A 19,290-nucleotide genomic window follows, 5' to 3' on the forward strand; every position below is an offset into this window, starting at 1 on the left:
CCCCAAATAACGGTACCCCCCTATGTTCGCTAATTGAATGATTTTAGCGACATTTTTTAACGAAATTTCGTAACTAAAGTTCGTAATAGGAACTGAAGCCTGTAACAACAAAAAATACTTATGCAGGTCCTCGCTTTCGTATATCTCCCATATCACGGTTTTCATTTAACCCGTATTTTTCGTCGAAATATTTTAAAAAATTTTCAAGTTCCTTCCAAATTGTGGAGGCTATTAAAAGTTCCGTCCGGCCTAACTTTGCTGAATTTGCTTGTTTTTTGTTAAAACTATTCTTGACACCCTTGTTAACCAGTTATCTCAGGTTGACAGGCAGATTCTACTTTAAACATTCACTACATCCCACTTATTTCCTAAATTCCCATTTTCCCTGCGGTATATAGTCTAATACAAAAATTAATATTTGTTTCCAAAAAATCATGTCTTTGATTTTTCAAATACGTTTAGTATCGATTTTGATTTCAAAGCTTTCGAATATTGTTTCGCTAAAGGATGATAAGATAGATTTTTCGATTTTTATACCCTACACCACATAGTGGTAAGGGTATTATGTCTTTGTGCATTTGTTTGTAACATGGAGAAGGAAACGAGATAGACCCATAGTTACTTTTGAGAACCTTCATAGAATCACTTTCTGAGTCGATTTATGCATGTCCGTCCGTCTGTCCGTCCGTCCGTCCGTCCGTCCGTCCGTCCGTCTGTCCATGTATCCTTGTGAACAAAATGCAGGTCGCATTTATTATCCGATTGAGATGAAATTTTCCAAACAATATTTTTTTGGCCCAAGGACGAACCCTATTGAAACTGGTGAGAATCGGATCAAATTTAGATATAGCTCCCATATATATCTTCATCCGATTTCGGGTTAAATGAGCACCAAATGTCCACTATCAGTCCAAATTACCTGAATTTTGGCACACCCAACCGAGTTCGGCCTAGAAGCAAGTATATCAAATTTGGAGAAAATCGGTTCAGATATAGCTATAGCTCCCATATATATCTTTCATCCGATTTGATCTTTAAGTCCCTCACATTCCTACTATGCACTCCACAACCGTGATATTTGGTACCAGGTATTAGATGGAGCACAGAAATAGCTGTTTTAAATTTTATCGAAATCGGTTCAGATTTGGATATAGCTCCCATATATATCTTCATCCGATTTCGGGTTAATTGACCACCAAATGGCCAATATCAGCCCAAATGGCCCGAATTTTGGCACATGTGACCGAGATTAGCCTTAAAGCAAATACAACAAATTTGGAGAAAATCGGTTCAGAAACAGCTATAGCTCCCATATATATGTTTTATCCGATTTGGTGTTTAAGCCTCTCACATTCGTAATATGCACTCCACAAGAATGATATTTGGTACCAGATATAAGATACAGCACAGAAATAGCTGTTTGTAATTTTATCGAAATCGGTTCAGATTTGGATATAGCTCCCATATATATCTTCATCCGATTTCGGGTTAATTGTGCACCAAACGGCTGATATAAGTCCAAATGGACTGAATTTTAGTACATCGGACCAAATTCAGCCTAGAAGCAAGTATATCAAATTTAGTGAAAATCGGTTCAGATATAGATATAGCAACCATATATATGTTTCATCCGATTTAGTGTTTTAGTCCCATACATTCGTAATATTCACTCCACAACCCTGATATTTGGTACCAGGTATTAGATGGAGCACAGGAATAGCTGTTTTAAATTTTATCGAAATCGGTTCAGATTTGGATACAGCTCCCATATATATCTTCATCCGATTTAGCGTTAAATGTGCACTAAATGGTCAATATCAGCCCAAATCACCTGAACTTTCGTACATAAGACCTAATTCAGTCTAGAAGCTAATACGTAAAATTTGGAGAAACCCGGTTCAGAGATAGCTATAGTTCGTAAAATGCACGATAGAATTAGATAGATTTTGATTTTGTACCAAATATCTCATAGAGCTCTGAAAAAATCTATCTAATTCTATCGTGCATTTTACGAACTATAGCTATCTCTGAACCGGGTTTCTCCAAATTTTACGTATTAGCTTCTAGACTGGTGATTTGGGCTGATATTGACCATTTAGTGCACATTTAACCCGAAATCGGATGAAGATATATATGAGAGCTATATCCAAATCTGAACCGATTTCGATAAAATTTAAAACAGCTATTCCTGTGCTCCATCTAATACCTGGTACCAAATATCACGGTTGTGCAGTGAATATTACGAATGTATGGGACTAAAACTCTAAATCGGATGAAACATATATATGGGAGCTATAGCTATATCTGAACCGATTTTCACTAAAATTGATATACTTGCTTCTAGGCTGAATTTGGTCCGATGTACTAAAATTCAGTCCATTTGGACTTATATCGGCCATTTGGTCCACAATTAACCCGAAATCGGATGAAAATATATATGGGAGCTATATCCAAATCTGAACCGATTTCGATAAAATTACAAACAGCTATTTCTGGGCTGTATCTTATATCTGGTACCAAATATCATTCTTGTGGAGTGCATATTACGAATGTGAGAGACTTAAACACCAAATCGGATGAAAGATATATATGGGAGCTATAACTATATCTGAACCGATTTTCTCCAAATTTGTTGTATTTGCTTTAAGGCTAATCTCGGTCACATGTGCCAAAATTCGGGCCATTTGGGCTGATATTGGCCATTTGGTGGTCAATTAACCCGAAATCGGATGAAGATATATATGGGAGCTATATCCAAATTTAAACCGATTTCAATAAAATTTATAACAGCTATTTCTGTGCTCCATCTAATACCTGGTACCAAATATCACGGTTGTGGAGTGCATAGTAGGAATATGAGGGACTTAAACATCAAATCGGATGAAAGATATATGTGGGAGCTATAGCTATATCTGAACCGATTTTCTCCAAATTTAATATACTTGCTTCTAGGCCGAACTCGGTTGGGTGTGCCGAAATTCAGGTAATTTGGACTGATAGTGGACATTTGGTGCACATTTAACCCGAAATCGGATGAAGATATATTTGGGAGCTATATCTAAATTTGATCCGATTCTCACCAGTTTCAATAGGGTTCATCCTAGGGCCAAAAAAATATTGTTTGGAAAATTTCATCACAATCGGATAATAAATGCGACCTGCATTTTGTTCACAAGAATACATGGACAGACGGGCGGACGGACGGACTGACATGCATAAATCGTCTCAGAAAGTGATTCTATGAAGGTTCTCAAAAGTAACTATGGGTCTATCTCGTTTCCTTCTCCAAGTTACAAACAAATGCACAAAGACATAATACCCTTACCACTATGTGGTGTAGGGTATAAAAAAGATGTAAATTCGGCCGTGTCGAACTTTGAATACCATCCACCATTTGGAACGAATTTGGCAATTCTTAAAAACAATAAAATCCGTTAATAATGCTGTTAAAATCTTAAAAATATCGAATGTAGCTGTTACATTACGGTCAATACGACGATATGGACCTGCATAGGTAACTTTTGTCATATGCCATTACAATATTCAAATGCGAAACTATCAAAATACCGAATATCGGGAGGTATTGTTATATGGGGGCTATACGAAGACGTGGACCTGCACAGACAATTTTCTGTCTTAGGCTGTAGTATCCATTACGAACTTCAAATAATAAATGTGAAAGAATTCCGGTGAATAATGTCGCTAAAATCATCAAAGAACCGAATAATTTTCTGTCTTAGGCTGTAGCATCCATTTCGAACTTCAAATACCAAATTTGAAATATTTCCATTGAATATTGTTGCAAAAATCGTCAAAATACCGAATATCGGGAGGTACCGTTATATGGGGGCTATACCAAAACGTGGGCCTACATGACCCATTTTCAATACCAAAAGTCCTGCAGACATAATATACATTTGAGTAAAATTTTATCAATCTATTTCAATTCGTTCGGAAGCTGGAGTGATTTCCACAGACGGGTAGACGGACAGACATCGTTAAATCGACATAGCATTTTATGCTGATCGAAAATATATATACTTTATGGGGTCTAAAATGTATATTTCGGGGTGTTACAAACGGAATGACAAACTTAATATACCCTCCATACTATGGTGGAGGGTATAAAAATAATCTTGATCAGTTTGTAGATATCGATTCACAATATCGTATAGTTTCCATATAACGGTACCTCCAGATAGATAGATTGACGATATCGTATAGCCCCCATATATCGGTACCCTCATATACTCGGTATTTTAGTGATTATAGCCACAGAACGGAATTGTCTGTAATTCTGCACATAATTTCGGATACTTTACCCCTGAAAGAAAATTCTTTATATGGGTCCTCGACTTTTCAAATTAGTTATTTTAAATTAACATCTTAGATTGATATCTCTAGAAATTATAAAAAAAAAATATTTTCCCCTAATGATGGAGGGTATCAAAAGTTCGGCCCGCCAATCTTAACTGCTTTTTAACTCGTTTACATTTACTTGGTGTAGGGTACTACTACATGGAAGCCCTATAGTACAACTTCGAACATTTACTGTTGCAATCTAATGAGCTATGCAGTCATTCTATGAGCCTGTCAGTTAATCCATATACAAGTGGATGTATGGGAGTGCATGTATGTATGTAGTTGTACTTTAGCAACATATCAGTTTCGCAATTTTCATATTCATAAAGTTCCTGTGGCAATAAATAATTTTCATATCTCAATTGAATTTGAAACAATGCAAAAAATTAATTCAATTGAATTCGTTGCAACCAACGCCCAATTTCTAACATCAAACAATTGTTTGGGCTGTTCGCTCCCTCTATTCCTCCCTCCCTGCCAACCAAACATGCCATAAAAAATAAGTTATTAGACAAGTGTTCTTGTCGAAAATAGAAACTCCAATTCCACATCAAGATGACCAGTAACCATTTAATTGTCAAATGTTGCAGGTTTTTTATTTGGAGGCAAACATTTTGCTGCAGCAGCAGCTACGCTGGCGGCAACAAAACAACAAACAACAACAACCGTCAATTGTTGTTGCCATTGGTGGAGGTGGCAGTTGTTACAATTGTAAGGTGCTGCTCTGGTGCTCCGATTATTATATATTTTAACGCTCACTTTAAAATAGCTAAGCTTGGAAAACCGAAAAAAAAACTATTTTTGCAAGATATTTCTCAGTTGTTGTTATTGGTATTTGGTTGTTTTTGTTTTTCTTCAAATTTTTTGGTGTGGCATTCAGAAATAACACTGGAAACGTCTAATGCCACACACCGAGGCATACACAGAGATACTCACTTGCAGCCATACAAATTATTTTAGTATAAAAGTTGGCTTAATTTGCTTAAGAAAATCAGAATCAAATCTTAAGGCGTTCGTTGAACACAATCTTCTCGCTGTCGCTTTCAGTTCTTTCATATCCTTCTTTCAACAACATGAAGGTATGAGGATTAAATAGAGAGCATCCTTTTGGGAATAGTTGTCTGGACGGAATTTATAAATTGTCTTACCTTCTTTTGATTTTAGTTCGCATTTGCCGTAGTCTTGTTGGCCCTTGCTGTTGGTGTCCAATCTTCGGGATGGGGTGGTCCATGGGCCGGTCCCTGGGGAGGCTCATATGCTGATCATAGTGCTTGGGGCGCTCATGCCGGTCCCTGGGCTGGCCACTGGGGAGGTCCAGCTGCCGTCGATGTTAGCGGAGCTTGGGGTCATGGTGCCTGGGGCCATGGTGCTTGGGGTGGTTATCCCGGAATCTCTCTGAGCCAAGGACCCGGTTTGGCTCATGGTGCCCATGGACCCGGTGTCTATGTTGCCAAGACTCGCGGTGCTGTCCACACCGCTCCTCTGGCTGGTCACATCAACTCAGCTACTTCTGTGAATGTAGCCCCTGCTCCAGGAACACACTAAACGACCACAGGCACATCTCTACCAGCTGACACAGGACACCAAACTAGTTTTACGTTTCCACCTACCACCTCCATCTATACCCATTAGTTGTTCATTCTCTTTGAACTACTAATGTCTTTGTACTGAATTTCTTCTCTCTTCGTTTACTTTCTCTCTTTTCTCTTTTGCTTCTCTTTCCATATCCTTTCTCCTTTTTATAACTAGCTGCAACAAGAAAAAAATCCTTAAAAAAATGTACATAAAAACAGGATCTATATTTTCATGAATTGGTCTTTGATCTTTTACATGTAAGAGAACTTTGTTATAGTCTACACACACATATCGTTCGTTTATTGTTTCTCATACTTATTATTGTAAGGACACCATACATACTTATCTGAAACGAAATGTAACAGAATAAAGTTATTAAAAACTTATGTCAATGTGATTTTTTCAATGGGAACGGGAAGTAATGTTCTAATAAAAAAAGAAGTTTTACGATGTGATAACGTGGTGTATCTCCCTGGAGAGAAGTGGAACGCGCAGCCAAAATTAGAGGATCGTGGTGTTTCGAAAACTTTTCAAAACAGCGAACCGAATCCCAAAAAAATAGCTTGAAGAGTATTCCCTGTTAATAAATACCTAAGACTAACAAGAAAATTTACAGGAAAACAGGGTCATAATCAAAAAAACATCTCCCGATATATGGCGTCTATGGGCCCCAATCAATAACAAACAAATATACGAAATTATAAGAAACTAATCTGGACTTCGATTTTGGACAGATCATTTTTATACCCTAAACCACAAGGTGGTCAGGGTACTATGTCTTTGTGCATTTGTTTGTAACAGGCAGAAGGAAAGGAGATAGACCCATAGTTCCTTTTGATGATCTGCATAGAATCACATTCTGAGTCGATTTATGCATGTCCGTCCGTCTGTCCGTCCGTCCGTCCGTCTGTCCATGTACTTTTGTAAACAAAGTACAGGTCGCATTTATTGCCCGATCCAGATGAAATTTTGCAAAGATCTTTTGTTTGGCCCAAGGACGAACCCTATTGAAATTGGAGATAATCGGTAAAATTTTAGATGTAGCTACCATATATATCTTCGTCCGATTTGCTTTCTATTGTGCACCAAACGTGTAATATCTGCCCGAATTGTATGGAATTTTGCATATACACCCAAATTAGGCCTGAAAATATGTATGCCAAATTTGATCGAAATCGGTTCAGATACAGCTATAGCTCCCATATATATTATTCATTCGATTTGTTATTTTTGTCCACCGCCGCCGTAATATGCGCTCTGTAACAACAATATTTGGGGAAATATAAAAAAAATATCAAATACAGCTCAGAAATATCTTTGCCAAATTTTATCGAGATCGGTTCAGATTTGGATATAGCTCTTTCTTTATCCGATTTCAAATTAATTGTGCACCAAATGGGCAATACAATTCCGAATTTAGAAGATATAAATGCTTCGGCATATTTAGTCCTTTGAACTTTTAATTATAATTATAATCATAGCGTGTATGATTGAATTCTCCCATAAAAACTTTTAATTGTTATGTCGAGCTCTACTTAATTAGCAAAGTGGTGTAGGGTATCATAAAGTCGGCCCCGCCCGACTTTAAGACTTTCTTTACTGGTTTTTTAATTATGATGTTCTAGTAAATGTATACTAATTCATATGAAGAAAAATGAATTGATATTCGGTGAACTTATGTGTGATTATTTATCCCAAATAGAATAAATAATAAACCCAGTGAGGAAAGTCAAAAGTCGGGCGGGGTCGACTATATAACACCCTACACCGCTATGCATATTTAGTAGAGCTCCCGTAACAAAAGAATTTATTTGAAGTAGAACATATTACCTATCAACATTTGAAGGCATATTTGCATTCTGAATCGATTTTCACTAAATTTGAAGGAGGAACACTAAATTTGAAGGAGGAACACTGCCCTGATATTACCCTTAGAATTTTAACCAGGGACATTTGCCCAATATTTACGTCCCGCTGTTAGTTGTTGTGGTCCATTTTGTAAATGTAATCCAATGGTCATCCAAGATGCTAGAACTCTTCCCTGCCCTTAACTCTCTTCTCAGGCCTGTCGATTGGCTTCAATTGAGTGATCAGGAGATTTGATCTGTTTTAGGTAATTATTTTGCGATCATCTCCAAAAGCAAGAGACCCTCTGTATCTCTAAAACTCATTTATATTTCCCTGAATATCAGCCTTTCGGTAGAATTAAAATGTTGGTATTTTTTCACACAAAATTAGTGGTCCATTCTACCCGCTGTTCTAAACTCTAACTTAATGCGACCTTTATAACGGCAGCAAAATCAGGAAGGTTTTTAGTTGTTGGTCCATTTCAACCCCTAAATACATTGCGGACATCTTTGAAAACAATTGGCCTAGCCATTCTGATCCTGACCCTACCCTTGTGAAAATTTTCGTGATGATTGAACGATAATTACAACCTGTATATAATAACCCCAACCTGTGTCGTAAGGTGAAAAAATATTACAAAATGTATACTTCAACAATACAAGTCAAATTGAAAAAACCGCATGCGATTAAAAATATAAAATAAAACCAGTAAAGGAAGTCCTAAAGTCGGGCGGGGCCGATTTTATGATAATTAAAAGTTTTTATAGGAGAATTCAATCATACACGCTATGAATATAATTATAATTTAAAATTCAAAGGACTAAATATGCCGAAGCATTTGAATCTTTTGAATTCGGACTTGTATTGCCCATTTGGTGCAAAATTAATTTGAAATCGGATAAAAATATATATGGGAACTATATCCAAATCTGAACCGATCTCGATAAAATTTGGCAAAGATATTTCTGAGCTGTATTTGATATATTTCCCTGAATATCATTGTTACGGAGTGCATATTACGGCAGTGGGTAACAAATACAATAAATCGGATGAACAATATATATGGGAGCTATAACTATATCTGAACCGATCTTCACCAAATTTGGCATACTACCTTCTAGACTAAATTCGGTTATATGTGCCAAATTCCATCCCATTTGGACAAAATATTAGACGTTTGGTGCACAATAAATGGTAAGTCGGACGAATTATATATCGGAGCTATATCCAAATCTGAACCGATCTCGATAAAATTTAGCAAAGGTATTTCTGAGCTGCATTTGATATATTTCCCCAAATATTGTTGTTACAGAGTGCATATTACGGCCGCGGAGGACAAAAATAACAAATCGGATGAACAATATATATGGGAGCTATAGCTATATCTGAACCGATTTCGATAAAATTTGGCATACTTATTTTCAGGCCTAATTTGGTTGTATGTGCAAAATTCCATACTATTCGCGCTGATATTACACGTTTGGTGCACAATAAAAGGCAAATCGGACGAAGATATATATTGGAGCTATATCTAAATTTTTACCGATTATCTCCAATTTCAATAGGGTTCGTCCTTGGGCCAAACAAATGTTGTTTGCAAAATTTCATCTCAATCGGATAATAAATGCGACCTGCATTTTGTTCACAAGAATACATGGACAGACGGACGGACGGACGGACAGACGGATAGACGGACAGACGGACTGACATGCATAAATCAACTCAGAAAGTGATTCTATGCAGCTCATCAAAATGAACTATGTGTCTATCTCGTTTCCTTTTGCCTGTTACAAACAAATGCACAAAGACATAATACCCTGACCACCTTGTGGTGTAGGGTATAAAAAATGCCTCAAAATACTACAAAATCTATATTAACATTATTATTGGCATCTTTCCATGCGATTTTTTTAAGTTTTATAGTTTTATGCCACGAGGACAATCTGAATTGACAAAATTTGTCAAAATCGGCCAAGCCATTCATGAGATATAAGCATTCTAGCTAACATCCCCTTCCTTTGTATATACAGATTGTATGTATTTCGCTATATATATCCGATATATTTACTATCGGTATCCACGTAACTGTCAGAATTGACTTGTTCGTCTATTTGTGATTTCGTCGGGATTAAAAATATTCGCGGTTTAATGGAAAATTTGACATTTACTTAACATAAATGTTATGGTCTATTTCATCCACTAAATATTATCCGATCACCATCAAAATTGGAAGGCTCCTGCCCAGCCCCAAGCTCTAGCCTCATGCTAATTTAGGTGTCGATTGGTCTATAATTGCGACCTGTAGAGCATTTACAATATCAAGACATTTTTCAGTTTTTGGTCCATTTCAACCTAAATATTATGCGATCGTCTTCAAAAGCGATAGGCTTTTATTCTGGCCCTAGCCCACCTCCATTCTAAATTTCGTGAAGATCGGGGAATAATTTCGACCTGTAGAGTGATTACAAATTAACATGGACAGACGGACGAACGTACGGACATACATAGCAGATCGACTCAGCTCGGCGAGATAGCGAGATATGTACTTTCCTATGTGGGAAATCAATATTTCAAGGTGTTACATAATTTTTGGCCCAATAAAATTTTTCATTTCATATTTACATAGAACAAAAATCCAGTCTCCTGTTTAAGCTCCCTGGACCTAAATTTTCATCAACCAGCTTGGAATGTGTTATATGGGATATTAAAATATTGTAACAGTTCATGGCGTTTTATACTTTTTCTACGTTTTACACGATTACAACTTTACGACAGTCGAAAACCTTTAAAAATGGTCAAACGAACCATCTTTGGTCGTGGTGGTTTGAAAATCTACAAAACAGAGAGAAAAACTTTTCTTCTACTACCGAACTTATAATATGTACTTAAGACTAACCAGGAAATTTGTAGGAAAACAGGGTCATAACCAAGAAACATATTCCGATATATGGAGTCTGTGGGCAATCGTCTATTACTCCTTAAGAACCAAATATCCTAAATGATAAAACCAAGTTAAAAAGCAGTAAGTTTGGCAGGGACGAATTGTTAAAACCCCCCACCGTTTTGAACGAATTTCCAATATCATTCTGGGGGAGTGCATATTGTACATGTGAGGGACTTAAAACCCTAAATCGGATGAAACATAGTAAGTTTTTGTCATAGGCTTCTGTTCTGACCCTACCCCTGCCTCCGTGTGAAATTTCGTGAGGATCCAGCTATAAATGCGTCCTGATTATTACAAATTACCATGGACAGACGGACGGACACACATAGCTAGATCGACTCAGCTCGGCGAGATAGGAAGATCTATACGGAACATCCTATGTCCAAAACCAATATTTCGAGGTGAGAATGGTCCTTTCAACAGCAATTGGTTTCACCTGATTATAAAACAGTTCTAAAATGAAATAACTATCTGATTTAGAGGTAAGGTTAAGTCTAAATTGAAGATGAAACGCGAGATATGCTCCTAAACAATGTTGTAAATGAAAGAAAAGACGGATAACACGTATGTTTTTATACCCTCCACCATATATAGTATGGTAGGTATATTAAGTTCGTCATTCCGTTTGTAACTCCTCGGAATACTCATGTCAGACCCAACAAAGTATATATATTCTTGATCATCGTAAAATTCTAAGACGATTTAGCCATGTCCGTCTGTCTGTCCGTCTGTCTGTCTGTTGTAATCACGCTATCTTTTGAATGAATTGAGATAGAAAGCTAAAATTTTGCAGTTTATAAATGGACCATGTAGGTCCACGTTTTCATATAGCCCCCATATAACGGTACCTCCCAATATTCGGTATTTTGAAGATTTTAGCGTCATTATTCACCAAAATTGTTTCAAATTACGTATTTAGAGTTCGTTATGGCTATGGCTATGCAAATCCAGGTCTTCATATAGGCCCCATATATCAGTAACTCCCTATATTCTGTATTTTGACGATTTTAGGTACAATACCCACCGAAATTGTTTGAGATGTCGTATTTGAAGTTGGTAATGGATGCCACAATCTGTGACAGAAAATTGTCTATGCAGGTCCAGGTCTTTGCACAGTTCCGATATAACGGCACCTTCCCAAATACGATGTTTTGATGATTTTAGTCGTTTATTTCAAGTTTCGAATTTGAATATGGTAAAGGTTTATGACAAACAATGCCTATGTAGATCCACGTCGTATCGTGTATATCCAATATAACGGCTATATTTGGTATTTCTAAAATTTTAATAGAATTTTTTAAGGATTTTATTTTTTGAAAATATTGAAATTCGTTCCAAATTGTGGAGGGTATTCAAAGTTCGGCCCGTCCGAACTTACTACTTTTTAACTTGTTATCTCTCCAATTGGTATGCTTTCGTTTAACTGAACGAACTAACATAACAATGTAAGTTGTTTTTGTCTCTTACAACCAAAACCCTTTCGTCGACCGTGCCTTGTTATACCCTACACCACATAGTGGTAAGGGTATTATGTCTTTGTGCATTTGTTCTTTTGAAGGTCTTCATAGAATCACTTTCTGAGTCGATTTATGCATATCAGTCCGTCCATCCGGCCGTCTATGTATTTTTGTGAGGAAAATGCAGGTCGCATTTATTATTGAAATTAGAATTTCCAAACAATATTAGTTTGGTCCAAGGACGACCCTTATTGAAATTGGTGAGAATCGTCGTAGCAAATGGCCAATATCAGTCCAAATGACCTGAATTTTGGCACATCCGACCGAATTCAGTCTAGAAGCAAGTACAGATATCAGGCTAATTTTTGAATATAACTCACATATATATCCTTTATCCGATTTTAGTTTTATTTATATTCGATTTGAGTCATATATTTCACCTGATATACCTGCTGGCCTGTGCGGTGTTGTAATTGATGGTATAATATCAATTACAACACCACACAGGCCAGCAATAACCAATTATTAAATCTAACCGAATGTCATTTTACTGGACCGATCCTAATTGTCATGCTTCCGATTCCAGTAAAACATGTAATATCAAGGATTTTGTTTCATTTTCCTTGAGTGTGAATGACAATACAATTTAAGGTCACTTCATAATCTAACGTTCCTTGTATTGGCGATTGCATTCGAAACAATTTTCCAAGAATGCAAGGCCGAAGATCACAAGTGGTCAAGTTGCCATGCCATGCCATATGTTCAATTACAACTTAAGTTTTCAATGCTGCATACATACCCTCGATGACTGTTATTTGCGAGTGCTGCTACTGATTTGTGGCACCTCTCCCTCGTAGCAGCAGAAAGTTGCACTTGCAAAAAAATAGTAATAATTGAGGCGCTGGTGTTAACATTGGCGAATATTTTCTTTGTGCTCCGGTTATGAGTTAATTTGCTCGCCACGCTCACTTTTACAAATCGGACTGTTGATTTGCAACATTGTTATTATTATTATTAAATTTTGTTTTTGCCTTTGTTGTTGTTGTTTTTCAATTTGCTATTTTGGCGTGGCATTTGAAAATCACACCAGAGTAGAATCTAATGCCACAATTAAAAACCGTTCTTTTTTTGTTTAGTATAAAAGTTCGTCGCATTCTGTTGAAGAAATCAGAAACAATAGAAATATCGTTCAGTCAATACAATACTCCGATTTTGTTTTGAATCCTTTCAACTAAACATGAAGGTAAATAAAAAATATTTATATTGAAAAAGGATGTTGAAAGAGTGTGCATAATACTTATAAACAAGATTGTTGAAAACTGTGTGCAAATTGATTCGTATTATCGAAGTAACAAAAGTGAGAAAATACAACAAAGTTTTGAATAAAAACGAAAAAAAAATAATATAGGAAGTTCACAGAGCAAAAATAATACAAAACTACTTCTGATTAATATCAAGAAATTGCTATTGTCGAAATTGTCATTTTATTGGGGAGAAAGCTAACCTCCCACCAACAATCTGACACTGGGACAAAGGCAATTATATATGCTTTTATGTGTTGGGCCAAAACAAGCATTAAACAATTTAAACAATTTGGTGGCGTAAATTTCAAAATTCTATAAATCAGGAGGTATCTACTGCATAGCAAAAGAAATAGCAACAATGCAACAATTATTTTGTCATGAAGGTCCATAGAGGAGGTGTCCATTTGTCTATCTGTCTGTGTGGCAGGCTTGTACGCACTATACGCCTCGAAGAGAGTAACGATTCGGTCCAAACTTGGTACATAATATCAAACTTAGATTGAATTCAGTGATGAGCAATATCGGCGACCTCCTTCTGATGCCTCCAAAAGTAAGGGCAAACATTTTTAAAGAAAATAATTTACCTATTAGAACAAGTCCCGATTATGCAATGTTCTGCAAATGTTTGCAAGTAAAAAAGCTGTAAGTACGGCCGGGCTGAACTTTGAATCCCCTCAAACTTTTGGAACGAATTTGGCAATTCTCAAAAACAATAAAATCTGTTAAAAATTCTTTTAAAATCTTTTTAAAATTCTTTAAAATTCTTTTAAAAAATACCAATTTTTAGACAAATTCGTGGAAAAATGTAGCCAAAAAGAACATCAAAATATCGAATATTGAGAGGTACCGTTATATGGGGACTATACCAAAACGTTGACCGATATATATCATTTTCAATACCAACCATCCCAGACAAAATACAAATTGTTATGCTACATTTTGACGCTCTACGTCAAATAATGCTAGGAACACAATTGGAGCGAACGACGAATTTCGCCCTACGCGGCGACAAAATGAGCCGCGAAAATTCGTCGTATGGAACACAATACCGACGAAATTATAAAACAGCTGATGAAGTTGTTTACTTTTTGCTCATTTGTTGACTACAATGAATTATACAAGAACACATAATTCTTTACGTTCTCTATTATAATTTTACTTTTGTCCATCTTCTCTATTATAAATTCACTGATATCCATCTTCACTCAGGCGCAAGTACACAAATAAATAAACAAATTAATTATGTTTTTTTTATACGAGTAACAGATAGTAGAGTGACCATAACAAATTTTAAAGTAAAAAGTAACTTTATTTACTAAAACACATAAAATTCGTACAATTATGGCCACCTTGTACTGTTTTGTTCGCCGGTCGCCGGCGTATGAAATAGAAATAAAGCTAATTGAGTTCGCGGCGACCGACGAAATTTTTGCCGGTGCCGTGATTGTGTGCACTTCCATATACACATATGTGTTTTATTTTTGACGACGAACATACGCCGCGAAAAAATTCGTCGTTCGCTCCAATTGTGTTCCTAGCATAATGTAGGCTGTATCGTGATTTCAACAGACAGAGGTATTTTCTAGCAGTATCTGATGCCCGGTGTCAAATATCATTGTTGTGGAGTGCATATTACGCATGTGAGGGACTTTAACAACAAATGGGTTAAAACATATATGTGGGAGCTGTAGCTACATCTGAACCGTTCTTCACCAAATTTAAAGTACTTGTTAGCCATTTTGTGCACAATAAACCTGATATTGGATAATTCTATATATGGGATCTGTATCCTTATCTGATTCGATATCTATTAAATTTCACAGAGGTATTTGTGAGCTCCATAATTTATCTGGTACCAAGTATCGTTCTTGCGGAATCATTCAAAGCGAATGAAACATATGGGAGCTATAGCTATATCTGAACCGATTTTCTCCAAACTTTATTTACTTACTTCTAGACTGAATTCGGCGGGATGTACCAAAATACAGGTCATTAGGACTTATATTGGCCATTTGGTACACAATTATTCCGAAATCGGTTGAAGATATATATGAGAGCAATATCCAAATCTGAACCTATTTTGAAAAAATTTAACACCGGCCTTTTCTGAGCTCTATAAGTTATCTGATTCCAACCATCGTTCTTTTGGGGTGCATATTGCGAAAGTAGGGGACTTAAACACCAAATCGGATGACACATAAATATGTGAACTATAGCTATATCTAAACCGATTATCCCCAAATTTGATGTACTTGCTTCTACACTGTATTCGGTCGGATGTGCCAAAATTCAGGTAATTTGGACTTATACTGGCCATTTGGTGCAGATATATATGAGAGCTATATCCAAATCTGAACCGACCTCGGTAAAATTTGGCAGAGGTATTTCAGAGCTCTATAAGATATCTGGTACGAAATATCATTGTCGTCGAATTCATATTACGTATGAAACACATATATGGGAGCTATAGCTTAAACGATTTTCTCCAAATTTGATGTACTTGCTTCTAGGCCGAATTCGATCGGACGTGCCTAAATGCATTCATCATTTGGACTGATATTGGCCATTTGGTACACAATTAACCCGAAATCGGTTGAGGATATATATGGGTGCTATATCCAAATCTGATCGGATTATCACCAACTTCAATAGGGTTCGTTTTGTTCACAAGAATACATGCACAGACGGACGGACTGATATGCATAAATCGACTCAAGAAGCGATTCTATGAAGATCCTCAAAAGTAACTATGGGTTATCTCTCTTCCTTCTCCATGTTACAAACAAATGTACAAAGACATAATACCTTCACCACAATGTAATGTAGGGTATAAAGAGCTGATAATACCCTCCACCATTTAGCAGCAACGTACAAAATTTCAAAAAATTTAATTGGGAGTAATACCTCTAACACTATCAAAATAGCAATAGCTTCGAAAATTAAAAGATATATATTAAGATGTGGACCTTCATAGGTAATTTTCTGTCTTAGGACGTAATGCCCTTTACAAACTCCTAATACCAAATTTTGATCAATTTCGTTGAAAAAATAATCATCAAAGTACCGAATATCGGTAGATGCAGTTATATGGCGGCTATTCAAAGATGTGGGCATTTACAAATATTTTTATCAGTGAAAATAGAACATCAAATACCAAATTTTAAATAGTTTTGTTGATCAACGACGCTTAAATCATCCAAATACTGAATATAGGGACGTATATGGGTGCTATACAAAGACCTGCATATGCACTTTTCTATCATAGGCTGTAGTACCAATTATGAACTTCAAATACGAAATCAAATTCAATAGGATTGATTAAAAGTCATAGCTCTGATGCGCATCCTAGGCGTCTATAATCGTAACAGTTCTCAGTTGTATCTTTAGTAATATTATGTTCCAATTCTTTTCCAGGAATAGTCTCTCGAAATTGTTTTCCGCTGGCCAAAAATTTAAAAAGGATTATGATATTTTTACACTGCACTAAGTGGTAAAGATAATATTTAATGGGTAATTTGTTAAGAGAGAGAGAGAGAGAGAGGTAGTGTAAAATGGAGAGAAAAGAATACGACCGAGTTGTTTGGCTGTTGATTCAATTCTAAATTTATTATGAAAATATTTCTCTTACGTAATACTGAAACTAATCTAACTTAACCTAGTCGCAGCCACACATTTGTTCTCTAATATTGAATGGAGAACATTGCAGGGCTGCTTATCATTTCATTCTAGTGGTCTTGTGCATCCACTGAGCGCATCGACATCTGTGCGTGTGGGTCATAACCTTTATTATCTGACACATTATCATATGCGTCAGCGCACAAGATCACCGAATTGTTCACATGTGGTATTTTATGGCGGCTGGGAAACATGTAATTTTTGAATATTGATTGCTTATTGCTAGTTTTTCCCAGCGCCTCAACCGCACTCATAAGTATGTACAAAGTATTTTGTACAGGTAAAGAGAAAAAAATTCTGAAAAATGCAAAAAATCTTTATACGAATTTATAGTTCGGTCTATAGAATTCAATTTTGAAGACTATTTCATGAAAATATTGACCGCGACTACGTTTTGGCAACAAATATTTCGGCCGCAACCTCTCGAATAAATGCCTCAATGTTACTTCAATAGAAGCGTGCTCGTCTGTATAGACAGGAACTTTAAAATAATCATGTAAAAATAGTTTAAAGACATTAAATAACACCACTTAGGCGGTCATTTGACCGGCCCACCACACTCGCCTCTCAATAATTCCATTGTAACGCGATGTTTTCTCTTTCCAACAAATTTGAAGACGGATTTTTAAAATCTTTTTATAATATTTGTCACACCATGTTCACGAATTTCCATTTCTTACATTTTCAGTTCGTTTGTGCTGTCGTCTTGTTGGCCCTTGCTGTCGGAGTCCAATCATCATTGTTGTTGGGCGGTACCCATGATGCTTCTGCCTGGGGTCATGGAGCTTGGGGTGGTCACGGAGCTTGGGGTGGACCATGGGCTGGACATGGAGCCTGGGGTGGACCCTGGGCTGCTCATGGTGCTTGGGCTGGACCTTATGCCGGTCACGCCGCTGTCGATGTTAGTGAAGCTTGGGGTCATGGCTATGGCGCTTGGGGTGGTTATCCCGGTATTTCTCTGAGCCAAGGACCTGGTTTGGCTCATGGTGCTCATGGACCTGGTGTTTACGTCGCCAAGACTCGTGGCGCTGTCCACACCGCTCCTTTGGCTGGTCACCTTAACTCCGCCACTTCCGTGAATGTGGCTCCTGCTCCTGGTACACATTAAATTTGTAAAAATCGCCATGGAACCTAATGAATATCTGACATCCAACTAGTTCAACATTTTCATCATGCTATGTATATATTGAAAGGAATTTTGTCATCGAAATATCTTTCACAGCAGCAAATAACCAAAATAAATTAGCACACACACTCAGTCCCCATATTTCCCCAAAAACCCATTTCGAGCCTGAAATAAAACCGATTGTTTCCTTTAACAGCAAAATGCAAGAATTAAAAAAATATCATGAAATAAAAAACATTTAAAAATGTATATGTTTTTTTTAATCTATAGTTCATTTGACAGTTTTTAGGTGTTCGATTTTCGAAAAGTTGTTAACGTCGAAAACGTCATAAACCTGTAAAAAGTATCGTACAGACGTATAAAATGTCGTAAACTTCTATAATATTGTAATATCCCACATAATACACCTCAAGTTCGTTGATACTCCCCGCAACCTAACAGAAGGCTGCTGCTTATGAACAATTTCTCAGATAGATAGACAAGAATTATAATAAGCTTAACAAATATTCATCGCCGTGTTTCTGACAAAAATTCTTATTTTTTGCATAGGTTTCCGACTTTTCGACGCATGTATCATACATCGGGAAAATATGTCATGTACGTCACAATTTCTGACAGGCCATCTATGATATGATATAAGGGTATTGACATAACTGACTGACTGACCGAGAACCAACGCCCAGGCGGCTGAAGCTAAAATCGTGAAATTTTGCGAGGTGCGTGTGATAAGGCTAGTTTTTGGAAATTCGTACTGAAGGGGTATGAAATGTACTATAAATTGAATACAAATTGAAAATTTGGACAAACGGAATGAGGTAGAATTCTAAAATTTGGAATGAGAGTCACTTATAGAATGCAGGGTAGATGTACCAAAAGGTTTTTGAAAATTCAAACTCTGTGATTACGAAAAACTCTAAAATATTATAAACTTGTAAAATGGTCCCATTTGGTATAATGCCAACGGATACAGCTAAAAATTTGAAATTTAGTATAAGAACC

At 36.6% G+C, this 19,290-nt stretch overlaps 2 protein-coding genes across 2 annotated transcripts; both read left to right on the forward strand.

Moving 5' to 3' along the window:
* The first annotated feature begins 5,337 nt into the window (after window positions 1-5,337).
* On the forward strand, window positions 5,338-6,323 carry LOC101899758 (adult cuticle protein 1). The gene is made up of 2 exons (XM_005187880.3): window positions 5,338-5,441; window positions 5,527-6,323. The coding sequence occupies exons 1-2, from the start codon at window positions 5,436-5,438 to the stop codon at window positions 5,905-5,907; spliced, it is 387 nt and encodes a 128-aa protein (XP_005187937.1). The 5' UTR covers window positions 5,338-5,435; the 3' UTR covers window positions 5,908-6,323.
* A 6,973-nt stretch (window positions 6,324-13,296) lies between these two features.
* LOC101899933 (adult cuticle protein 1) lies at window positions 13,297-18,540 on the forward strand. Its single transcript, XM_005187881.4, has 2 exons — window positions 13,297-13,429; window positions 17,854-18,540. Exons 1-2 carry the CDS (start codon window positions 13,424-13,426, stop codon window positions 18,271-18,273), a joined length of 426 nt encoding a protein of 141 aa, XP_005187938.1. The 5' UTR covers window positions 13,297-13,423; the 3' UTR covers window positions 18,274-18,540.
* Window positions 18,541-19,290: the final 750 nt, after the last annotated feature.

The sequence above is a fragment of the Musca domestica genome, unplaced genomic scaffold, assembly GCF_030504385.1.
Source record: "Musca domestica strain aabys unplaced genomic scaffold, Musca_domestica.polishedcontigs.V.1.1 11, whole genome shotgun sequence".
In the NCBI taxonomy this organism is placed as follows: Eukaryota; Metazoa; Arthropoda; class Insecta; order Diptera; family Muscidae; genus Musca; species Musca domestica.